We start from the raw sequence: 26,930 nt of genomic DNA, 5'->3' as shown, positions 1-26,930 counted from the left end.
ATCGGGCTGCGAACCTTAAGGTCAGCGGTTCGAAACTACCAGCCGCTCCGCGGGAGAAAGATGAGGCTTTCTACTCCCGTAAGGATTTACACCCTCAGAAACCCTGTACAGGGTCGCTATGGGTCGGAACCGACTCGACGGCACTTAACAACAACAACAACAATACATCCATCCAATATACATTTATTAATGTCTAACTGTGCAGATAAGAGTACTAGTGAAACCTGGTGTCTGTCCTCTTGGAGTTCTTATTTAGAAACACAGACACTCAAAACAGAATAATATGTTTAGCATTAATATGCACAAACATAGATAGAAGAGTGGTTTAGCTATTGAGGAATTAGAGAAAGTTTTCAAAAATCAGATATATTTGTAAGTATAAATACGAATTTATTGTTGTTGATGTTGCAAAGTGTTGTGGAATTGGTTCTGACTCACAGAGATCCAGTACAGGGTTTCCAAGGAGCGGTTGGTGGGTTTGAACCATTGACCTTGCAGTTCAAAGTGACCTTGCATTTCAGTGCTTATCCTACAGCTCTACACCAAGACAGAAAAAGAAAGATGTTAGGCAGAAGAAATAAACATGAAGAACTACAAATAGATGGAACGACAACTGTACATCTGACAGATGACAAATATTTCATTACAGCAGCATCACATAATGAAAGGCAAGGGAAAGAAGAATATGAGACAAAGAAGGAGGCAGAAGGCTACTGAAAAGATCTGACATCATACAAAGGAGTTAAGAGTTTTTTGAAGGTGAAGAAGTTTCACTAATAAATAATAACTCATTTTCATTATGAAAAGGTAGATTGGCAGAGATGATGAAATTTAGGTAGAAAAAAGTGCTGAAGCATGGGGCAGAACAACCAACTGCGAAGTTACTGCAATGTTCTAAGCATAAAATAAGGGTATGGATAAGCCAGTGTTTTAAGATGAAGGAAAGAGGACCAAGCTAAGGTTTGTAAAGGAAACTGAATCCATAGGATGAAATGGATGAGACTTGAGAGAGGAAAATGGATAAGACTTTCAGTTTTATAGATTGAACATTTTAAACATTTTAAAAAGCAGCTCCTTTAGCTAAATCAAGACATACAGGAAGGAGGAAGGTTAGACTTGGCAGAGAGGGGGAAAAAAAAAACAAAAGAAAACAAAAACACTTGATTTAGTTTGAGTACCTATGAGGTCCTTAGAAGTTATCCAATTTAAGGTGTTCCCTATATATTTGGGCACAAATTTGGAGCTCAGGAAAAGTCTAGAACTAAGAAACCAATACAGAAAACATGGGATCATAATAAATGAGGACCGTTCACAAGATGGATAAATGTTAGAACTGTTAGGAAGTATTTTGGAGGCAATAAAGAGGCAGAAAGAGGTAAAGCATATTTTGGGGGCAGGAAAGAGGAAAAAACAAAGGAAATGAAGATGCAATGATGAAAGAGGCAGGGTAATGAAGGGGAACGCGATCTTACAGAAGGAGGTAGCCTAAGGAAACAGATGTTTTACCATGACAAAATGACATTCTAAGTCAGATAGCTTGATGGCTTTTATTAGTTGTTGTTTGTTGTCATGTGCCCTGGAGTCGGTTCTGACCCATAGCGACCCTGTACAGGGTTTCCAAGGCTGTAAATCTTTACAGGAACAGAAAGCCTCCTCTTTCTCCTTCAGAACAGCTGGCAGTTTTGAACTGCTGACCCTGAGGTAAGCAGCCTGATTCATAACCACTAAGTCCTTTGAAATCCAGGACACAAGCCATAGTCATACTTAAATCTAAGAGTTAAGGCTCACGTTGTTGTTTAGTGCCATTGGGTCATTTCTGACTAATAGTGACCGTGTATAGGGTTTCCGAGTCCTGGTATGGAGCTGTGGGTTAATGCACCAGACTGTAAAGCCATTTGAACTGCAAGGTCGGCAGTTCAAACTCACCAGCTGCTCCTTGGAAACCCTATACAGGGTCGCTATGGGTCAGAATCAACTCAACGGCACTTAACAACAAAAACAACAACAATACGGTTTCTGAGGAACGATTGGAAGATTTGAACTGCCGACCTTGTGGTTAGCAGTTCAGTAATTATCCTACAGTTCCACATCAGAACTCTCATAGAGAGGTTGAATATGTAATACTTGACTATTATAGATGCCAATAATACTGCAAGATAAGTACCTAACCCCTTTCTCTAAATGTGAAAATGTTTTGACAATCATCAACTGAACAAATTAACTCTGTAACATTGCACTTCATCTGCTCACTCATTTATTCCGTCTTTCATTCAACAAATACTTTTTGAGAGCTCACATTATGCCAGGTAGAGTGTTAGGACTTGAAGTAAAATTACTATGCAAATAAAAAGAATCTATGCACAACAACCGATATTTCTATAGTTGTAAATGCATAGGTACAAATGAAAATACAACATTACTTAAAATGATGATAAAAAATAAATTGCAGATATAGGATTGTTGACATCAGCAAAAAAAAAAAAAAAAAAAAAAAAAAAAGAGATGGTAAGAAAAGTGTTAGTGTCAAATGAAACTTTTAGAAAAGACCTGCATTAAAAGGATAAAAACACATCAAAAGCATAGTTGCTACATCTTTTGTTATTCATGAAAACTCCATGTGGAAAGTAGTAGTTCAAGAATTGCATGGGGAACATGAAAAATGTGTTACTTTTGACCCATCTACCATCAAAGGAGCTCTGGTAGTATAGTGGTTATGAATTGGGCTCTGAAGCTTAGGGTCAGCAGTTCGAAACTACCAGCCGCTCCATGGGAGAAAGATGAGGCTTCCTGCTTCCATAAAGATTTACAGCCTCAGAAACCCTGTACAGGGTTGCTGTGGGTCAGAACAGACTCGACAGCACTTAACAACAACAAAATCATCAAAGAAAAGGTAACGTTGTTAAATTTCTTGCCTAAATATATATTATTGTACCTAATTTTATAGGTGTGGCACTGTGGGTTAATGCACCAGACTGCAAAGCCGTTTGAACTGCAAAGTCGGCAGTTCAAGCTCACCAGCTGCTCCTTGGAAACACTATACAGGGTCACTATGTGTCAGAACCGACTCGATAGCACTTAACAACAATTTTATAGCAATAATTGCTAATATGTGACTTTAAGTCTCTATTTCTTAAATTAAATAAATCTAGCTTTTCACTGTATCTACATCTTGCTGTTTTGTTTGTTCTTTTTGATTTGGTTTTTTGAAGCCACTGAGAATTGCTGCTCTATGCTATCCCTTCCACCCTCTAACTTCTCCAGCACCCCACTCAGTGTAAGAATTACTGGCTCAAAAGTTCCATTACTTCTCTCCCTTCTGCACACAGCACCATGTGTAAAGCACGCACTGCATGGCAGCAAGTCTAAACTGGTAAGTTTCAATCAGTAAAACTGTGTGTGGATTTCAGACAGCTGTTTATCTCCTAGAGTGTTCTACTCTAGAGTGGTAGCAATTAGCTGATGAGAAAATTAGCTATCCCTTACTATACTTGACAATGTTGTGCAAGGCTTAATGAAATAGGGCATAGACATGGAATGTTGCTAAGGAATTACAAAGGATTCCTCCACTTTTACCCAGCTCATTCCTGTACAAAAATATTCCTCCTGTCCCCTACCAAGTGATGATCTCAGATGAAATACTTTTTACAAGGAAATGTAAAGAATGGGCAGTAAGCAATGACAATTTCATCAGATCTAGCAATTACTGTAAGGAGCTCTGGTAGCGTAATGGTTACAAATTGGGCTGCTAATCTCAAGGTCGGCAGTTTGAAACTAGCAGCTGTTCCATGGGAGAAAGATGAGTCTTTCTGCTCTTGTAAAGATTTACACCCTTGGAAACCCTGTACAGGGTCATTATGAGTTGGAACCGATTCCACGGTACTTAACAACAACTGTTATCTAGTAATAATAAACTCCAGCTTTGTTGTGGTGCTCAGATACGCCTCCTGCCAAAGCTTGTACTTAAATCTGTATTGTAGGTAATAAAGTTACTCATGATTGACATCTTGAGTCCATGCTGCTTTCATTACCCGTCTGCCTCCTGAGACCCCCTTGTGCAATCTGGTCCTGCAGATACCCAAAAGTTTATGCCATATTCCCTAGCATGGATTTCATCATTAATAACTTACTGTTTTTAATTGGCAATTAGATCATAGTATGAAGTCCTGGGGTGGTGCTGTGGACTAATGTGTCAGACTGCAAAGTCATTTTAACTGAAGGTCAGTGGTTCAAGCTCACTAGCTGCTCCTCTGAAACCCTATACAGGGTCGCTATGGGTTGGAATCAACTCAACAGCAGTTAACAACAACTTAACAACAACAACAACAGATGTTATTTAAGATTGATTGTAAAACTAAAATTGGGGAGTACATTTTTAAGCACTGGTCAATATTTACTAAATTTACAATAGCAGTTTTCTTAAAATAAGAAACCATAAGACTTACCTTCTTAGCTTTTAATCAAAATGGCACTTTTAAATCAGCTTTCCGAAAAGAAGTTAAAACAAGGAGGAAAGGTTTATTTATTTTTGTTTGTTTTTAGAAACAAAGAGATAATAGAAAATCATCCATTTCTCAGTAGTACCATTTGTTGTTGTTAAGTGCCATCAAGTTGATTCCAACCAATAGCGACTCTGTATAGGGTTTCCAAGGAGCAGCAGGTGAGCTTGAACTGCCAACCTTGTGGTTCAATGCAACTTTGCAGTCCAGCTCATTAACTCACAGCACCACACCAGCAGCACCATTGTTGTTGTTGTTGTTATATGCCGTGGAGTCAGTTCTGACTCACAGAGACCCTGTACAGGGTTTCTGAGACTGTAAATCTTTACAGGAGCAGAAAGCCTCATCTTTCCCCTGTGTAACAGCTGGTAGTTTCGAACTGCCAACCTTGTGGTTCGCAGCCCGACTCTTAACCACTACACTATCAGAGCTCATAGATGACATTTATTTAGTATTTACTCTGATAGCTGCTCTGCAGAGTATGTCTGTGGATGATTTCATGTAATTGTTACTACAAAATAGAAGGCGGCATTTATCCTTTGGTGTATAAAAGTAAATGAAAGGGTACGGACTCATTCAGGCACTAAGAAAGGCAGATAGATAAACAGAGGCATTCCCATATAAAAGCCACATGTAAAGATTTATAGTTTCATGTTGTTGTTAAGTGCCCTCAAGTCAGTTCAGACTTATAGCAATCCTGTATAGGGTTTCTGAGGCTATAAATCTTTGCAGGAACAGAAAATCTCATCTTTCTTCCATTACAGTCTTCTCACAGAATCACATTTTTGTGCACTATAATTGAGACTGGGTCAAGTCTGAGATGTTAAATATTGTGGCACTATGGAATCAGCACTGGATTGCAAAGCACAAGGTCTAGAGTTCAAACCCACCAACTGCTCCTCATAAACCCTACACAGGGTCGCTTTGACTCAGAACTTACTTTACAGCCTGTAGCAACAACAACATGTTGAAGGGGAACAATGTTTCATTCTAGTTGTCTCAAAGGATCTACTCAACTCATTATTTGAGATATTTCCTTGCATTTAGAAGCTTTCATGAAATTAATAATTCTCTGAACCAGCAAACTAGCAAACATATAACATGATGGTATCAATACTTTTATACATATGGAATTCTTGTTCCAGAAAAAGACATTTAGGCAAAAATTATATGATGTTTGTTGTGTATGTGTGAGTGTGGAAAATAGAGTTGATCTTACCCATTTGTTCATAAAAAAAAAAAAAAAAAAAGGAGTATGTTTATCAGTTTAGAGTTAGGCATTGGCCAGGTAGATGTTCAAACCCACCAGCTACTTTGTGGGAAAAAGAGGAAGCTGTTTGCTCCCATAAAGATTTATGAGTCTTAGAAACCCTATCCAGGGTCCCTTCTCATTCAGAATCAACTCAGTGGGAGGGGCTGGGTTTCAGTCCAAGAGAGTAAAAGAAAGAGAATGAGTGGACAAGCATATTTCAATTCAAAGCAAACTGAGTAAAATACAAGGAGGCTTAAAAAATCTGGTAGAAAATGGAATTAAAAGATAATGAAATTTTCCCCATGAATTTCTGAAATCCCCTTGTGTTAACAGTAAGTAAATTTAGGCAAAAGACATGCAGATGATCTTTATACTATTTTTCATAATTTTAATACTTCTGATAACAATTAAAAATTTTTTCAAAGAAACAATTTAAAACCTTTTTTCTTTCAAATTTTTGAAGGAAAATAGAAAAAGAATCATAATCTCCTCTTTTCCACAACACTGAATATTTCGGTGCTCTAATGTAGGTAATCTGCATATAGCAGGTTATTAAAGAGTCTTCCTCCAATCCTGATGCCACATTTTTCTTGATATAACCCAGCCTCTTGGATTATTTGCTTAGCATACAGGTTAAATAAGTATGGTGAAAGAATACAACCTTGTTGCACACCTTTCCCAATTTAAAAACATTCATTGTTCCCATGTTCTGTTCGAACAACTGCTTCTTGATCCAGGTACAGATTCCTCATGAGCACAACGAAGTGTTCCTGAATACTCATACTTCACAATGTTATCCCTAGCTTGTCATGATCCACAAAATCAAAAGCCTTTGTGTAGTCAATAAAGCACAGATAAACATCTTTCTGATATTCTCTGCTTTCAGCCAAGATCCATCAGACATCAGCAATGATATCACTCATTCCATGGCCTTTTCTGAATCTGGCTTGAACCTCTGGAAGTTCTCTGTCAATGTATGATTGTGGCCGTTTCTGTATTACCTTTAGTAAAACTTTACCCTCATAGGATATTAAAAAGACTGTCCAATGATTTCCGCATTCCGTTGGGTCAACTCTTTTTGGAATGGGCACAAATACGGATCTCTTCCATTCAGTCAGCCAGATAGTTGTCTTCCAAATTTTTCAGCAGAGATGCGTGAGTGCCTCCTGTGTTGCCTCACTTTCTTGAAAGATTTCAATTTTCATTCCATCAATTCCTGGTGCTTTGTTCTTTGCCAATTCCTTCAGTGCACCTTGGACCTCCTCCTTCAGTATCATTGTCTCTTGATCATATGCTACCTCTTGAAATGGCTGAACATGAACCGTTTCCTTTTGGTACAGTGACTCTGTGTATTCCTTCCATCTTTTCTTGATGCTTTCTGCATCATTCAGTAATTTGCCCAGAGAATCTTTCAATAATGAAAGTTGAGGCTTGAATTTTTTTCTACAGTTCCCCCAGCTTGAGAAATGCTGAGCGTGTTCTTCCTTTTTGTTTTCTGATTCCCAATCTTTACATATTTTGTTGTAATATTTGGCTTTATCTTCTTGAGCTAATCTTTTAAATTTTCTATTCAGCTCTTATACCTCCTCATTTCTTCCATTTGCTTTAGCATCTCTACGCTGGCATCAGGATTGGAGGAAGACTCATTAACAATCTGCAATATGCAGATGATACAACCTTTCTTGCTGAAAACTGAAAAGGACTTAAAATATTTACTGAAGAAGATCAAAGAGCACAGCCTTCGGTATGGATTACATCTCAATGTAAAGAAAACAATAATCCTCACCACTGGACCAATAAAAAACATTCTTATCAATGGAGAAAAGATTGAAATTGTCAAGGACTTCATTCTTCTTGGATCAACTATCAACACTCACGGAAGCAGCAGTCAAGAAGTCAAACAATGTATTGCATTAGGCAAAGGTGTGCCTGACCCAAGCCATGGTATTTTCAATAACCTCATATGTATGCAAAAGCTGGACAGTGAATAAGGAAGACCACAGAAGAATTGATGCATTTGAGTTATGGTGTTGGAGGAGAATACTGAAAGTGCCATGGGCTGCCAAAAGAACCAATTGATCTGTTTTGGAAGAAGTGCAGCCAGAGTGCTCCTTAGAGGCCAAAATAGTCACACTTCGTCTCTCATACTTCAGACATATTGTCAGGAGGGACCAGTCACTGGATAAGGATATCATGTTTGGTAAGGTGGAGGGTCAGAGAAAAAGAGGAAGACCCCCAATGAGATCGATTGACCAAGTGGCAGCATCGATGGACTCAAGCGTGGCAACAGTAGTGAGGCTGGCTCAGGATCAGGTAGTGTTTCGTTCTGCTGTGCATAAGGTCATTATGGGTCGGTACCAACTTGATTGCATCTAACAACAACAACAACAATATATGTTATGGAGTTCTGGTGTGGCACTGTAAGATAAACACTAGACCACAAGGTTGGTTATGCAAGGTCGGTGGCTCATATCCTTCAGCCACTCCTCAGAAACCCTATACAGGGTTGCTATGAGTTGGATGTGAAGGGATGGTATTTAACAACAACAACAATATATATAGTGAAACTCCTGGTGCTGAGCTGAAGGATAAGCACTGAACTGTGAAACACAAGACCAGCAGTTCAAATCCACCAGCTGCTCCTCAGAAACTCGATACAGGGTCACTATGAGTTGGAACCAACTTAACAGCAATGAACAACAACAATATATATAATGATACACATAATGGAGTCCCATGGAGTCCTGGAGTAGTGCTGCAGGATAATGCCCTGAATCGCAGGTTGGCTTGAACTGCAAGGTTCGGTTCAAACCCACCAACCGCTCCTCAGAAACCCTATATAGGGTCACTGTGAGTTGGAACTGACTTGGTGGCACTTAACAGCAACAATCTTTACAGGGCAGATGGCTAGCTTTTTCTCCTGGAGTCTCAGGGTAGGTCTAACTGCCAAGCTTTCCATTAGCAGTCAAGCAAAATAAGTGTATATATTATATTATTGTTTGAAAGGATCGACTAAAACAGGGACATAGAAAAGCAGTCAGGCGAGCTCCACAATTTCCTCAATGTTCAAGTTTAGGGGAGACAATCTAGAAGTGAGGCAGAATCTGTCTTGGCTATATAGCAAACACATCATTTTATGAGATCACATGATTATTTTTAAGATTTTTAAAGGACTGAGAGAGATCATGAGGCAATAACATTGCCTAAACACTTTGCCAAAGAGATCTGGTGGAGCTGTGGGTTATGAACTGGGCTACTAGCTGCAAAGTCAGCAGTTAAAATATACCAGCAACTCCATGGAAAAATTATGAGACATTCTGCTCCCATAAAATATTCACATTCTCAGAAACCCTATGAAGGGTTGTAACCGACTCCAGGGCACTCAATCACCACCGCCACCAAACACTTCTCCAGCAATGCCACTGAAAATGGAAGACATGCATTCCTTCCTTGGCTCTCAAAATCATGATTTGTGTGACCTTTAACAAGTGTTTGATCTCTCTGGAAATCACTTTCTGTATTTAACTGGGTTATTTGGACTCAATGGCAAAAAGGAATCTTTTAGTGTCAATAATCAATAGTCTATGAATCACCCAAGTATTAGAAACTTCCTCTGACTTGTATGCAAAATTCCAAGCCAGGGAATAAAGATCTATCCTGAATCCAGAACATGAGGAAGTCCTACATCATATGAAAATGGTATTTTTTAAAAAAAGTTCCAGACATTTTCAAGAGACTATGCCTTGTGTGGCGCTGTGGGTTAATGAGCCAGACTGCAAAGCCAACTGCAAGGTTGGAAGTTCAAGTTCACTAGCTGCTCCTTAGAAACCTAATACAGGGTTGTTATGGGTCGGAACTGACTCAACGGCACTTAACAACAACAATAAAATATGGAAAAGCTGAAAATCAAATATAGGATTTGCCACTGTGTCTTTTCAAACTGATCTCTGTTTTGTGTGTGTGTGTGTGTTTAACAAGCATCAGAGCTTGCTAAATTAACTGTGCTGAAAAGATATCATTTGAGCAGAGCATATTGTTGGAAAAAAAATATAACTTTCACCCTATATGTCTATTCCTTTCTGCCAGTTGTTCCTCTTCTTTCCAGGAGTAATCTGAACAATCCTCTGAGATGCCAAACCAAAATAAACCTTGTATTTGATGTAAACTAAAGGTGGTGTCTCGTAAAGGTAGTAGTTAAGTGGTATCATTCTCACCTTCCATATGGGAGGCTCAGGATGGATTTGCAGCTTAAGCATCTCAGCCACCACCTTTAGTTTCACTCAGTCAGTGAAAACTCATGTGTTGCTATGATGTGGAACATGTTGAAGTGGAGCTTCCAGACTAAGGGGGAATAAAAACAAATTGTGGTCTGTTTTCAAATATCAGCCTATGAATCCCCTATGGATCACAACAGTTAAATTTCTAACTCATCATGGGAATGGTGGAGGACCAGACAGTGTTTTGTTCCACTGTGCATGGAGTTTCCATCTGAATGGACTTAATAGCAAATAACAACAGGCTTCTGGTATAGCGCTGTAGGATTAGCAATGGACTCTGAACCACCAGGTCTGCAGTTTTAACCCACCAACTGCTCCTCTGAAACTCTACACTGATTCGGCAGCACTTAACCACACAGGTAGGTTTCATCTCATCAGTGGCTAGTCAAGCAATGAGAATTCTCTAATAAATACCATGGAGAAGCATACCTTCTTAGTGTTACCTCAGGTCTTGAGTTCTCACTTTAAGAATCATCCTTGCACCAAATGGTAATTTTGCATGGTGCTGTGAGTTAATACTCTGGACTGCAAAGTTGGTTTGAACCGCAAGGTTAGCTGTTCAATCTTACCAGCTGCTCCTCTGAACCCCAATACAGGGCCAATATGGATTGACAGCACTTTACACCCAAAACAGAATTGCCAATCTCTCGAGAATATATTTTCAGTCAGGAGCTTCTCCTAAGGTCTTTCGAGGGAATGGTTTCAGCAGTGAGTTTACAGGTAGGACACTCCAGCTGACACCTTTATCATTAGGGCAAGACGAAAAAGATAAATAGCACTTATGTGCCACTGTGGGTTAATGCACCAGACTGTAAAGCCATTTGGACTGCAAGGTCGACAGTTCAAGCTCACCAGCTGCTCCTCAGAAACCCTATACAGGGTCACTATGGGTTGGAATTGACTTGATGGTACTTAACAACGACAACATACCTGCTCCACAGGCAAAAGATGAGGCTTTCATGTTCCACAAAGTTTTTTTTTTTTTTTTTAAAGCCTTGAAAACCCTATACAGGGTCACTATGAGTCAGAACCAACTCCATGACAATTAACAACAACAACAACATCAGGTGTTGAAAAGGTCTGTAGGTGACACAAATGGTCTGTGCTTGACCTAAAGTTTGGGAGTTCAAAGTCAACATGCAGTAGTGTAGACAATAGACCTACTGAACTATTTCCCTAGAGACTGCAGCTGAGAACCCCTGATAGAACAATTCTACTCTGTAACACATGGAAACACCATGAGTCAGAAACGACTTGATAGCAGTAACACAGCAAACACGGAATTATTATCACAATCTTGAGAAGTAAATATTGTTATCCCATTTCACAAAGGAAGAAGCAGAAGTATACAGGGAAGGGTAACATGTTACGAGAGAAACACACGTTTGTTCCATTTGCCTAAAACATGTCACCGCATTGTCCACTGGGTGGTGCAGACGATTAAGTACTAGACTACTCGTTCAATGGTCGCTGGTTCAAACACACCCAGAGGCACCTCAGAAGACAAACCTGGGAATCTGTCCCTGAAAAATCCAGCATTGAAAATCCTGTGGAGCACAGATCGACTCTGCACACATGGAGTGAGTCACCAGAAGTCAAAATCCAGGACAACTAACAGTACTGACCCATTGTACTGACCCATTGTCTATATAGGCAATGCTCTGTACTATGCATTGGAGTCCTGGTGTGGGTCAATGTGCTGGACTCCAAAGTCGCTTTGAACTTCAAGGTCAGCAATCGAAGCTCACTGGATGCTTCTTGGAAACCTATACAGGGTCACTATAGGAAGGCGCTCTGGTAGCGTAGTTGTTACAAATCGGGCTGCAAACTGAAAAGTTAGCAGTTCGAAACTACCAGCCGTTCCATGGGAGAAAGATGAGGCTTTCTGCTCCTGTAAAGATTTACAGTCTCGGAAACCCTGTACAGGGTCGCTATGAGTCGGTTCCGACTCCATGGCACACAACCACCACCATAGCTCGCAACTGATGTAATGACATTTAACAACAACCTAGTATGCATATGTGCCAAGACAGGCATTGGACTCAGTTATGCTCACAGGTAGCTTGGCTTTGTGCCAAGTTTATCAACGCACGTGCAACCATCCCTGTAAGTACATTGATACAGTTAATTCATGCAATTAAAGTATGCAATCAGGACAAAAGAGATTATCAAAGATTACTTGGAGAACTGAGCAATGAGAGCAAAAAAGGTTATAGCAACATTTCCAGAATTCTCTCCTGAACAAGAAGTTCTAGAAGTACTTTCAGAAGTTTGACTGGAGATAAATACCATGCAGTATTTTTAGAGGGAAGGGCAGTAGTTGTTTTTTGTCTTTTATGTAAATGAGTGTGTGTGTGTGTGTGTGTGTGTGTGTGTGTTTGCTTCACCACTGACCACTGCATCAAATTAAATCTTATAACAGTTAAATCACTACCTAGTATATTTACTGGTAGTATATTTACTGGTAAGATAAACACTGACTTGTTAACACAAGGTCGGTGGTTCAAACCCACCAGTCACTTCTTGGGAAACCTTTACAGGGTCTCAATGAGTCTGAACAGACTTGGGGACACGTAACAACAAGTATATTTCTAGTACTGCACAATCAGAAACACATGAGAAGGAGAAGCTAGACTTCTAAAGGGATAAAGCCTACTAGGATAAAAAATCATGAAGGAAAGTCAGACTAAAGAGTTAAATGTTTTACATAAACACATATTTCACCAGCAAATAGCTCACAAGATAAACGAAAAATTGTTTAGTTTTCAAATTTAAAGTATAACTAATAAACAAAAGATAAAAGTATACTTACCATCACATGTTTAGACCATTTAGAATACGATAATCAACCCCAGCAGTATTCACGGTTAAATCTATCACAAAGTATTTGAAATAAAGGTGAATTCATACTCAAAAACTCTTTCAAATATTCTCAAAAGAGAAAATTATTCTAATTGGAAAAAATATAGATTCTTCCATTTTCTACTTTTAATGGAAATAAACAAGATCTGAAATATAATAATTCTGATTAAAATTAATAGGGAAGCAGACATATAAGGATTTGAATTGCAATTTTCAAATTAATATTTCAAATTTCATTCTGTTACTTGTCCAATGATTTTTATAGCACCAAATTCTATGACTGAAGTATAGAAGAGAAAATTTAATGGTCTTGGGCTATTACCTTTTGCAATTATTTCAAAAGGAAAAGAAACAATTATTTCAAAAGGTAAATGACACATTCAAGAGCTATTACTGGGTTTATAACCTCTCTCTCTCTCACTTCAGAGAAGGATATATTGTCTCAAGTGCTGGCTAACTTCGTCCAAGATCCTCCCAGAAGAATCACCCTCAACTCTCCATCCTTCCTTCTTGATCTACAAAGTCATCTGTATCCATTTTACCACTTTCCCGGGGCTAAAAATGCTTCTACAAAGGATCAACAGAACTTTTATTGCATAGTGTTTGTATACAAACTGAGAAGCTGCAGGATAATACACTGAACCACCAAGTCAGTCTGAACCTTAAGGTTGGTGTTCAAACCCACCAGTCACTCTTTGGAAACCCCATACAGGGTTACTATGAGTCAGAACCATTTGAAGACACTTAACAAGAACAACATGGGTAGCTATGTATCAGAACTGATTGGATAGCACTTAACAACAACAATGGACCTACAATCAGGGTATAAATATGGAGAATGTGGTGTCTGTCTTCAGAAAGCATTTTAGTCTATTTATGTCACCTAACCAACTCCACGGTACTTAACAACAACAATCTGTGTACTTGTTGCTAATTCCAATGCTTTTATCCCACAGCGCCACGCCAGGACTCTGTTTGTTGTTGTTAAGTGCCATCGAGTCGGTTCCGACCCATAGTGACCTTCCATAGAGTTTCCAAGGAGCAAGTGGTGAGCTTGAACCGCCGACCTTGCAATTCAAACGACTTTGCAGTCTGGCACATTAACCCACAGCGCCACACCAGCAACTCAGTAGTGTATACCTAAAATGTGCTATGCATATATGCACGTATAGAAGAGCCCTCTAGTTTGTATCTTTTTAATACAATCTTCTATGTGGCCACTAGATGTCAGTGTATGATAAAGAATTCTATAACATTGGCACTTGTTTCCAGCTGGAAAGGATTACAAAACTATATGTTGTTAGCTGTCACTGAGTGGGCCTGAGTTCAATTTGCTAGTACAGAAAGAATGTATCCACGGGGGAAGATATGATGAACAGCTGAGAATTACTGACTCCTGCTATTCCACACTCACTGATCCGTTGGGAAAAATTTTACTCCAATTTTAAAACTGTGTCTGATAATGTGTTGTTGTTTTAAAATAAGTAAAATGAACATGCCAAATACACTACACAGGTGCAGGTAAGCATAAACTAAATGAGAATTTCTAAATGTTGTATAATTTGGTTTATGTATTTTCAAAATTCAAAACATAAGTTAGTTGTTTTTGTTGTTAAGCATCATTGAGTCAGTTCCCACTCATAGCAACCCTGTTCAAGGAGTGGCTGGGGTGTCTGAATTGCCAACCTTGTAGCAAGCAGTGCAGTGATTATCCTAAAGTGCCATACCAGGGAAGCTTATTGATCATACTAGTGGACATATATATGAATTAAGAACACAGAAATAACAACGCAAGAGAAGTATATCATGAAAAAAAATCTAATTTCTTAAAAAGGACTTAATGTCTCTGCCTATCCACTTGCTTTGCCCATTCTAAACCATTTTCACCCTGCAATCTAAAGGATCCTTAGGAACACACATCCACCTAGGCCTGTCATTGGCTTAGACCTGCCAGCCACTTCCTAATGCCTTCAAAGGGAAGCCCAGCCCCTTGAAAGATCAACAGGGCTGTCCAAGATGTGCCTTGTTCAGCCATTGAAAACCATCACTTGTTACACATATGTACCTGAACTGTGGGCCCTAGAACTAAATATTGTGTGCTCCCTACTCAGAACTCTGCCCAAACTCTGCATGTTCTTTCTGCCTGGGACACATTCACACACACTTTGTCAGGTTAATTACTAGGCCTTTCCACTTGGCCCAAGCACCACCCTTAGCAGGAATTCTATATGTTCACCCTCCACAGTCTACTCCCACCTCCTAGTTGTTGTTGTTAAGTGCCATCCAGTGGGTTCTGACTCATAGCAACCCTGCATAGGGTTTCCGAGGAGTGGCTGGTGAGTTTGAACCACTGACCGTGCAGTTCAAACCAACCTTCAGGTTGAATGCTTCTCCTATGGCACCACACCAGGACTCCTAGGACTCGATTAAGTGCATACTACTATTCCAGAATCACATCAGAAAAAAGATCTCAAAAATATTATTTAAATAGAAAAATAATACCAATAATAAGGCTTGGTGACCTACTTTCAAAACGTCCCCCACTGAAAACTCTACAGAACACAGTTCTACTCTGACACACAGGGTCTCCACAAGACTCAGTGGACTCGATGACAACTGTGCTTTGTTTAAATATAATTAAGTGCATTCCACAGAATTCATGCACTGTCGTAACTATAACTGTGTACAGGCATTTCATTCATTATACATTGCTCTCCATTTTTATAACCTCACCTAGCTCTCAATGAATATTAACCTTGCTGTTGTGAAGTGCCATCGAGTCAATTCCAACCCATAGTGACACTGTGTAGGGTTTCCAAGGAGCAGCTGGTGAGCTTGATCCACCAACCTTGCAGTTCAAACAGCTTCACAGTCTGACGCATTAGTTCACAATGCCACACCAAGCCTGGGGCTAAACATTTTTCTAAGAGATATAAAATGCAAGGTCTACTAAGTTACCTGAATAACTCAGAGTTCCCTATACTTGTTCATTTGCAGAGCTTGGAGTAGTAACCAGACTCGAGTGTTATATTGTGGTGGTTGTTGTTGAATGGGTGTATGTCACTGAATGGGATACAATGCATAGTGACTCTGTTTAGGATTTTTTGAGAGCATTTGATGGGTTTGAATTGTTGACCTTTCAGTTAGGAGTCCAGTGCTTATTCTACAGCACCATCAGGCAGATTTAAATGTTGTTGTTGTTGTTGTGCCATTGAGTAGGCACATAATGACCCTGTATAGGGTTTCTGAGGTGTGGCTGGTGAGTTTGAACCACCAACCTTGCAGTTCAAACCGACTTGCAGTTCAGTGCTTATCTTAAAGGGCCACACCAGGACAATTATTGTTGTTGTTATGTGCTGTGGGGTTGGTTCCGACTCATAGTGACCCTGTACAGGGTTTCCGAGGCTGTAAATCTTTACAGGAGAAGAAAGCCTCCTCTTTCTCCCGCGGAACAGCTGGTAGTTTTCCTCTTTTTCGATGACCCTCCACTTTACCAAACACGATGTCCATCCCCAGTGACTGGTCCCTCCTGTCAAATTGTCCAAAGTACAAAAGAAGTCATGTTGCCTTCAAATCCTGGCTTCTAAAGAGCATTCTAGAGGCACTTCTTCCCAGCTTTGTTCCTTCTTCTTGCAGTCCATGGCAATTTAAATAGTCTTCGTCAACATGAGATTTCCAATGCATTGATTCTCCTATGGTCTTGGTTTTCCTTATTCATTCTCCAACTTTCACATACATATGAGACAACTGAAAATATCTTGACTGGGGTCCCAGCACATCTTAGTCTTCAAACTGACATTTGCTCTTTAACACTTTAAAGTGGCCTTTGGCAGTAGATTTGATTACTGCAATATGTCCTTGGATTTCTTGACTGCTACTTCTATGACATATACAGGGTCGCTATGGGTCGGAACCGACTCGATGGCACATAACAACAACAACAACAACTTCTATGACATTGATTGTGGATCGAAGGAACTTCAGTCTTTTCTTCATTTATCACTATGCTATTTATAGTCTTTGATCTTCATCAGTAATTATTTTAAGTATTCTTCTCAACTCCTTCCTCATTTCTTCCATTCACTTTAGCTTCTCCACATTCAAGAGCAAGTTTCAAAGTATCTTCTGACATCCATTTTGGCCTTTGCTTTATTCTCTTTTTTTTTTGGTAAAATTTTTTTTGTTTTTTGGTAAGAAAATATTTGTTTGTTTTTAAAGACTTAAACAGATTTTTATATAATGATTTTCAATAAAAATGAAGGTTGATATTAAATTAATAAAATTACTGTTAAACTATAGAAAGCTAACTTCAAAGATATCTTTAAAATATATATCCTTCCTCCCATTTTGAAATTCCCACATGTATTTTTTTTTTTTTTTTTTTTTTACATTTCACGAGATCACTGCATGCACACTTAGCCAACAGTATTTACCTCTATTACCTTTTTTGGGGGGGGGGTGCACATATAACACGTTATAAATACATATTTGTTTAAATGGTCAAAGGGCTATTTTGCAAGCCAGGCTCCTGTTCCCGGGCTCATTGCTTTTCTCAGTTCCTGGGCCTGAAGTGCACTTCTCTTCTGTATCTATTGTCACTGCTTTTCTGCTCAGGATCCCTCTCTCCTCTCAAGTTCTTCCCTCCTGATGGTCCTAGGGGCCCCTATTCCTGAGATGACAGATTAACTGCTCCCCTTTGAATTGCACCTCTTCTACATTTACAGTTCTGACAATCTCCATTAGAGGTATTATTTTTTCTTTTTAATGATTTTTTGCTTCCTTCCTGTATGATGCTCTTGATGTCATCCCACAACTCTTCTGTTCTTCAGTCAGTACTGTCTAATACATCAAGAATTTCTTGAGGTGGTCTATAAATTCAGGTGGGATATATTCAAAGTCAAATTTTGACTCTTTTTGGCAATGAATGCAATATCAGTCCTCTACAACTTGTCATTCCTGGCATAGTAAACATATGATTGTCAGATTCAAAATGGCTAATACCTGTCCATTTCAGCTCACTAATGCTTGGGATATCCATTTTTATGCATTTAATTTCATTTCTGATGAAGTACAGATTACAAGAAAAAATTAAAAAATAAACCTAACTATAACCCTACAACGAGACCAAGGTTTACTCTTAGCCCTGGTCTAATACCTACCTCTAACACTAACCCCAATCCTAACCACAGTCCTAGCACTAAATGAAGTCCTAGGCCTAATCTGGATTTATCCATAATCCTAAACCTAACTTCTTACTTCTATTCCCCATCTCCAAAATATAAATTAAATTAAATTAATCAAGTGATGTTATCACATTGGGCAAGTATGATGTTAAAGATCTCTTAAAAGTATTCAAAAATGAAAAATGTCACCTTGTGGTCTAAGGTGTACCTGACCCAAGTCATGATGTTTTCAAGCACCTCATAAGCACATATAAATTCTTTTTCAGTCAGGATGGTTGAAAAAGAAAGGATGCCTTTGAATCACGGTGTTGGTGAAGAATACGGAATATACCCTAGACTGCCAGAAGAATGAAGTAAAAATGTATTTTGAAAGTTAAGTAGCTGGAACGCTCCTTAGAAGGAAAGATGGTGTGATTTTGTCTCACATACTTTGAACATGTTATCAAGAAGGGCCGGTCTTTGGCGAGTGCCATCATGCATGGTAAAGTAGTTGTTTTTAGGTGCTGTCCAGTCAATTCCAACTCAAAGCAACCTTAAGCACAATAGAACAAAACAAAGCCGGAGCCTGCACTATCCTCACAATCATTGCTAAGCTTGAGCCTTTGCTACTGCCACTGTGTGAGTTCATCTTATTGGTGGTCTTCCACTCTTTTGCTAACGCTCCACCTTACCTAGCACGATGTCCTTCTACAGGTACTGGTCCCTCTTAACAATATGTCCGAAGTATGAGAGACGAAGTCTAGCCATCCTGGTTTCCAAGGGGCATTTTGGTTGTACTTCTTCCAACACACATTTGTTTGTTTTTCTAGTAATCCACAGAACTTTTAATATTCTTTTCCAACACTATAACTCAAATGTGTCAATTCCTCTACAGTCTTCCTTATTCACTGTCCAACTTTCACATGTATTTCAGGCTACTGAAAAAACCATGGTTTGGGTTAGACCAACTTTAGTCCTCAGCCTTCTATCTTTGCTGTTGCACATTTTCAAGAGGTCTTGTGCAGCAGATTTCCCTAATGCATACACCATTTGATTTCTTGGTAAAGTAGAGGGTCAGTGAAAAAAAAAAAGAGGAAAATCTTCAATGAGACGGGATGACACAGTGGTTGCAACGATGGACTCAAACTTAGCAAAAGTCATGAAGATGGCACAGGACCAGGCAGTGGCTCCTTCGGTCTTACACGGAGTAGCTGTGAGTCCAAATCGACTCAACAGCACCTAGCAATAACAATCATGTTCTTCCATTTATGTCGGGAATTAGGAATGCATTTTCTATAGACAGAGGAAATGGAACAAGTGGAGGAAACAAGAAAAAAAGGAACTACTAATTAAGCAAATTCCCAGGAAGTAAGAAAAGAAGAAAGCAAAGGCCAATGAAAACTAAGAGGAAATGCTGAAGAAGTTTTTCTGTTTAAGGAATCCTCATGACACTCTGAGTTAGGCATTGAGCTAACTAATCACAAGGTCGACTGTTCAAATCCACCAGCTTCTCTTTGGAAGAAAGATGAGGCTGTCTGCCGCTATAAGGATTTACCATCTCAGAAAGCCCATTTAGGGGGGGCTATGAGTCAGAATCGACTGGACTTGATGGCAGTGGGCTTACTTTGGTTTGTTTGGGTTGTACTGTTTTATGTAAAAGAAAACTAAGGGAAATGACTACAGATTTTAAAGATAGGATCAAGAATCCTGTCAGTTTCGATTTTTCCAAAGTAGCTCAAACTACAAAATAAGCTGGAAAAAAGTTTTCAAAATAAGATACCAAGACAATCTCTTCTATTTAAAAAAGCTTAAACCACGACAACAAACTGTAGAATCAGCTTTTACTATTCCCCTCTCCTCACATTTCCAAATGTTTTCTTACAGTTAAAATTGACATTGTAAAATGATTTACTTCTGAGAACATCATTACTTGGTGTGAGGGGTGGGTTTTTTACTATTTCTTAGGAGATAAGTTCACTACATATAATGATGACTTCAAGCTACCACATTTTAAACAGGCATTGATTTTCTCATTGATTAACAATCATTTTACTTTTTGTTGGATCATTAAAGACTCTCTTGGCAGTTTCAAGCTTTTAAAATACATTTTTATCATCATTCTTCTGCATCATAAACCACTACTATCCGGTACGCACAATAATTTGTTAAGTGCTGTCAAGTCGGTTCTGACTCAAAGCAATCCCTTATAGGGCTTCCAAGAAACAACTGGTGGGATTGACCTGCAGACCATGGGGTTAGCATCCCAGGGCTTATCCGACAGTGCCATATAAGGACTCCACCTATGATAATAGTGCCAAAAAATAGGTCACCAAAAACTGAGGCACAATTAAAAATATTCCTATGATAATCAATCCTATAAATTTAGACAAATGAATGTGGTGCTGTGGGTCAATGTGCTAAACTGCAAGATCGGTGGTTCAAGTTTACCAACTACTCTTTGGAAACTCTATACAGGGCCGCTATGAGTCAGAATTGATTCGACGGCACTTAACAACAACAATCTTTGCCTTAAGGTGCCCTGCTGGCAATGTGTGCTAAGCATTGGGCTATTAATAGGGTCCCTGTACTGAGAACCTCCTAGATCCAGAGGAAGACTGAGGTTAACACACTGGGATAATTCCAAGGAATGTTAGGCCCACAGATGCTGAAAGAAAAGAATGGCTTTCCTGTAGAGTTGACAGACATAGAAAACCTTTCCCTAGACCTGCCTCCTATAGTGTGAGAGGATAACATATTCTTAAAGTCATCCACTTGTGGTTGTGTTCTGTTGTACTGTCATAGTGGTACTATGTAACCCAGACACCACCAAATGGACCACAAGGTCAGAGCTTCAAACCCACCAGTTACTTCTTGGGAACAACAACTTCACTTATAAGTTCTCCCTATGTCACTTTAAGTTTGATTTTATTAATTCATAGATATTTGTAATATTGGTGGTTCAACTGTTAAAGTCACAGGCTAAAAGTTCCTTGTGATGAAAATGGCCTGGATGCCAACAAGCTGGGACGCTGGAGTCCTCAGAGTCCGGGGCTGGAGGTGGCAGCAGCTGAAGGTATGGACCATTAGTATTCAGTGGAGCTATCTCTATGCTGTACTTCTGGGGATTAATATTTTCTCGTTATGTTTTATTGTTTATCTATGACTATAAAATCATAATCATGAGGATTTAGTTGTCGTAAAATCTGACTTAATAAATGATCATTTTTGACTAATTTTTAAAAGCACCTATTCGTATCATATTTTTGCGTTTGAGATCATTTTCAAGTTTCTATTCTGTTTTATTGGTAAGTCATTTTTTTGGTACTAATACACAATTTTATAACGAATGTGACATTCGGGTGTTGTTAAAGAATACTAAATATGTCATGGACTGCCAGAAGAATGAACAAGTTTGTCTTGGAAGAAGTGCACCTAGAATGTTCCTTGGAAGTGAGTATGGCAAGACTTCATCTCATGGACTTTGGACATGGAAATGTTTTCAGGAAGAACCAGCCCCTGAAGAAGGACATCATACTTAATAAAGAAGAGGGTAAGAGAAAAGAGGAAGACCCCCCAAAACTGACTGTGACACTCAGCTGAAACACAGCAATGATTCTGAGGATGGTACGGGAACTGACAGTCTCATTCTGTTGTAAACAGGATCACCATGAGTCCGAACTTACTAATAGCAACAACTAGGATATGCCACTATTCTACCTTCCTTATAACTGAGAGACATTGTATAGTCTGTCTTATTATCACAGCCCTTCAAGAAGGGCAAAACAATGAACTCAATATGCACTATTATGAAGACTCCTCATCCCAGTAGAGTTTGTTTTCAACGTAAACTTATGCCCCTTTGAGTACAGCAACCAGATACTTACATCAAACTCATTCAGAGCTGCAGCTAGCTCGCCTATTCCCGTGTGGCCTTTGGCTTCATCAGTGGGCGAGGTAGCTTGAGCAGCATTGGAGATGCCTGCAATGGCCTCCTGGACTTGTTTGAACACATAATCTCGGTTGGCTCTTGTGGCAGCCACATCCGGGTGGCGGAGAAATGCTTGGGAGGCCGTGTATAGCATCGTGGCATTTTTCTTGAGAGCCCCTCTGGCCGCAGCCATCTCATCCCGACAGTGAGGGTCTTTCAGCTCCTGTATAAACAAAACACAAAACCTGTCACATTTGTAGTGATGGCCGACTCTTCACATGTGATTGAATTGTAGCCGCTCTCTGTTTCCCTTTGAGCTGTCTGGCTGTCATTCCTCCACATTTGCTAGTCTTCCTTTGTGGAACAACTGAGCTTCCCTTCTCCGCCTAACCTTTTCATCTGACAGTGAACCGCTTACTGACCATGTCCTGCTAGAGTCGACTCTCCACCCAACTCCTGTAGCTAACTTCTTTTCCTTCTTATGCACCCACAACAGCATGTTCCTCTTCTATATTAATATTGATCATGCTCTATTGCATTTACTCGGGTACCCACATTTTCCCTCCTACGTTGTATGCCTTAATTGAACAGGGAGTTCTTCTTTCTTGTTCACTAGTGGATCATTAATCATAAATACAGTGGCTTGTTCATAATAGACACTTAGTAAATTGCTGAATGAATTCAGAAGCTGAGGTTTCAACAAAGTAATTGGCTTGCTTGTCTTACAGAGCAAGTTACCAACATGTCTAAAACTGGATGGCTGTCTCCTGATATTCTGGTTGTCCACATATTAAATTACAATGACAGACACTGGGAAACAAAATGTTGTGATTTTTGATTAACCCGTAAATGCACTCCATTATCATTTTCAGAATAACATTTATAAAAAAAAAAAAAAAAAAGTGATAAAACAGCTGCCTCCCAAATAGCAGTATAATCACTGAATTCAGTGACTGCATTTAGTCAATTTCAACTCCTAATGCTCTGTTAGGACTGAGTAGAATGATCCCATAAGATTTCCATGGCTGTAAATCTTTATGGAAGCAGATGGTCATATCTTTCTCCCATGTGGTAGCAGGTACCTACAAACCTCCAATCTTTCAGTTACCTGGTAAATTCAAACCTTCAACATGCTTAACCACTATGCCACCAGGGTTCCTTCAAGTAATGAGTTTAGGGGATAAAAAAGAAAAGTTTTTTTTATTTTTTATAGTAAGATGTAGTCTTACAGTTTTGTACAACAAAACAATACCTGTTGTAGTCTCTTCATTTTCAGTTCTGGAGAGTATTGTTAAAAATTGCTGTAGTGTTGGAGATCTGGAAATCAGCACTATTCTCTGAGAGCTATGTAGGAATGACAGCTATATGTTCCTTGGAGACTGAGCCCAGCTTTAAAACATGGGAGTCAAACCCACCAGCAACTCAAGGAGAAAGATGCGGCAATCGGTTTCCATGTTTTTCTTATTATGAATCTTCTTTTTATTATATTGGGACTCCTTTTTACATAACGGCTCATTTAAATCCTGTTGCATTAAAGACTTTGTTTTTGTCATTGCTAAGTGCAGTAAATATGAAACTTTAAGTCTTTGCAGAAGCAGAAACCCTCATCCTTCTCCTTTAGAGCGGTTGGTAGATTTGAACAGCTTACCTTGTGGTTAACAGCCTGACTCATAACCACATGCTACCAAAATTCCTTCAGAACTACAGCAGAGAATATAAAATAGCTTTTTGGGATCATGATGTAAGCTAGTCAGCTAGACACTCTCTTGCTACCTGGTTACCTGTTACTTATAAAAGTCAGTACTAACTAGTGAGAACGAAAATATTGAAAAGAGCATGGGTAGGTATCATTTCCTGAAATCCCAAATTGGAGGAAAATAACTTGCATCTGAGAATGAGTTGGTAATCACATTTATGAGCCTGTCCCACAGAGGACACCGTAAGCATTGTAAGATTAACTCTGGGTCTGTTTCTTATTCCCCTCACTGCATCTCTCCTGAGTTTAGAGATCATCTGAAAAATTAATTTAATGCATTAGACACTAAAGATTCAAGTCCAAAAGAGCTGTGGGTTGACATCAAGAACATCAAACAGGAAGAAAGCAAAAGGTCATTAAGAAGACAAGAAAGCAGGAAAAGGCCAAAATGTTGTTAGAAGAAAAGAGACTCTGAAACTTTTCCTCCAGCATAGAGATGATAAAGCAAATGGAAGAAATGAGGAGGTAAAAGAGCTGAACAGAAAGTTTCAAAGGTTAGTTTCAGAAGACAAAGTCAAATATTACAATTAAATGTGTAAAGACCTAGAGTTAGAAAACCAAAAGGGAACAACACACTCAACATTTCTAAAGTTGAAAGAGCTGAAGAAAAAATTCAAACCTCAACTTGCAATACTGAATGATATTATGAGCAAAATACTGAATGATGAAGAAAGCATCAAAATCAGATGAAGGAATATACATACTTGTTGTTAGGTGCCATCGAGTCGGGACTGAGCCACAGTGACTTTATGCACAGCACTATGAAACACTGCCTGATCCTGGACCAACCTCACTACTGTTGCCACGGTAAGGTCCATCAATGCTGCCACTTGGCTAATCCATCTAATTGGGTTTCTTCCTCTTTTTCTCTGACCCTCCACCCTACCAAACATGATATCCTTCTCCAGTGACTGGTCACTCCTGACAATACGTCCAAAGTATGAGAGACAGAGTTTGGCCATCTTGGCCTCCAAGGAGCACTCTGGTTGTCCTTCTTTCAACACAGATGTGTTGGTTCTTTTGGCAGCCCATGGCACGTTCAATATTCTCCTCCAACACCATAACTCAAAAGCAGCAATTTTTCTACGGTCTTCCTTATTCACTGTCCAGCTTTCACATGCATATGAGATTATTGAAAATACCATGGCTTGGGTCAGGTGAACCTTAGTCCTCAAGCTGACATCTTTGCTCTTCAACACTTTAAAAAGGTCTTGTGCAGTAGACTTGTCTAATGAAATACGTCATTTGATTGCTTGAATGCTGCTTCCATGAATGTTGATAGTTGATCCAAGAAGAATGAAGTCCTTGACAACTTCAAACTTTTCTCTGTTGGTAAGAATATCGTTTATTGGTCCAGTGGTGAGGATTATTGTTTCCTTTACATTGAGATGTAATCCATACCAAAGGCTGTGCTCTTTGACCTTCATCAATAAATGTTTTGTAAGACCTCTTCACTTTCAGCAACCAAGGATGTATCATCTGCATATCACAGGTTGTTAATAAGTCTTCCTCCAATCCTGATGCCATGCTTTTCTTCATAGAACCCAACTTCTCGGATGATCTGCTCACCATACAGGTTGAACAAATATGATGAAAGAATACAACCTCGTCACACACCTTTCTTAATTTTAAGCCATTCAATGTCCCCATGTTCTGCTCGAACAACTGCTTCTTGGTCCAGGTACAGATTCCTCATGAACACAATTAAGAGTTCCAGAATACTCATACTTGGCAATGTTGTCTTACCTTGTCATGATCCACACATTCGAAAGCCTTTGAGTAGTCAATAAAGCACAGGTAAACATCTTTCTTATACTCTCTGCTTTCAGCTAAGATCCATCAGACATCTGCAATGACATCTCTCATTCCACGGCCTCTTCTGAATCCGGCTTGAACCTCTAGAAGTCCTCTGTCAATGTATGATTTTAGCCATTTTTGTATTACCTTTAGCAAAACTTTAATCGCTTGGGATATCAAAGAGATCGTGCAATGATTTCCGCAGTCCATTGGGTCATCTCTCTTTGGAATGGGCACAAATATGGATCTCTTCCAATCAGGTGGTCATTAGTTGTCTTCCAAATTTATTGGCATAGATGAGTGAGTACCTCCTGTGCCTTCTCACTTTCTTGAAAGATTTCCATTTGTATTCCATCAATTTCTGGTGCCTTGTTCATTGCCACTTCCTTCAATGCACTTTGGATTTCCTCCTTCAGTATCATTGGCTCTTGATCATATGCTACCTCTTGAAATGGTTGAACATGAACCATTTCCTTTTGATACAATGACTCTGTGAATTATTTCCATCTTCTCTCTCTCTTTTTTTTTTAATGTTTTATTGAAAATTATATGATAGTTTACAAGGGAGAACTTTAGTTTTACATTCATTCCATCGTATATCATCTCACTGCCATGGTTCCAATTCCCTCCATGCATCATCAACCACCCAAAGGGTATATCCCAGAAACCCACCCCCTACACTTCCCCCACCTCCCCCCAGTTTTCGGCCCACAGTCTCTTTCCCTCTCTGGGTCCAAAGTCCCCAGTCGCTTCATCACTCCACGTCATCATCTCTGTCTCCATCTCAGGCATCTCTGTTTCTCTGGGTAGGGTCCCGCTCTCGGCTCTTATCCGTTGATGGTCCCAGGGGCCTCCGCCCTATCCTGGAGATTTAATCACTCCCTTCCTTGTTACAAAACTTCTACTTTTGCATTTCCAACCCTCATAATCCATCCTGATAAGCATTATTCCCTACAGTATCACAAATTACCCATCTGTATCTCCTTTCATCAGCTCCGCCCAGACAGATTGAATAGTACCTACAGGAGATAATGCCTTCCGCCATGCTCCCTAGCACCAGGTTCCCTCTTGAAAGCTTGTAAGCCAGTCACTTCTTGCCTTTGTAGTCCCCCACTCCCTATTTGAGTATCCAATGTCCAAGCTGCCCTTATCCATCCACTCTGTGTGTGGGGGTGGGGGTGAATGTTTCATGCTGCGAGGATTTGTTCTCTCTGAGTCGCTGCTCTACAGGTTTAGGTCAAGTTCATCAGACTGTATCAGCTCACTCCCCCTCACCCCCCCATCTTCTTTCCTCTCCTGGTTGAGCTCCAGTCATCAGGTCCAGGTCACATGGGTATCATCTGCAAGTGTGGGCACTCCTGTGCATATGTCCTCTCTTCCTGTCAGCTGGTAGCTCCACT

The 26,930-nt window shown here is 39.5% G+C and overlaps 1 protein-coding gene across 5 annotated transcripts in view; it reads right to left on the bottom strand.

Annotated features, from left to right (window-relative positions):
* The window catches only part of CTNNA2 (catenin (cadherin-associated protein), alpha 2), a 1,482,995-nt gene that overhangs the window by 1,116,394 nt on the left and 339,671 nt on the right, over positions 1–26,930 (bottom strand). For 4 of the 5 annotated variants that reach the window (XM_006866581.1, XM_006866582.1, XM_006866583.1 and 1 more), the window contains one exon: positions 21,934–22,200. In XM_006866581.1, coding sequence (XP_006866643.1) covers positions 21,934–22,200 — 267 coding nt within the window. The remainder of the gene's footprint in view (positions 1–21,933; positions 22,201–26,930) is intronic. The other variant, XM_006866584.1, reaches the window with a different exon arrangement.

This window comes from Chrysochloris asiatica, unplaced genomic scaffold (genome assembly GCF_000296735.1).
Source record: "Chrysochloris asiatica unplaced genomic scaffold, ChrAsi1.0 scaffold00093, whole genome shotgun sequence".
NCBI lineage: Eukaryota > Metazoa > Chordata > Mammalia > Afrosoricida > Chrysochloridae > Chrysochloris > Chrysochloris asiatica.
Note: the sequence above shows the minus strand (reverse complement) of the source record. Positions and strands in the feature narration are given on the sequence as shown.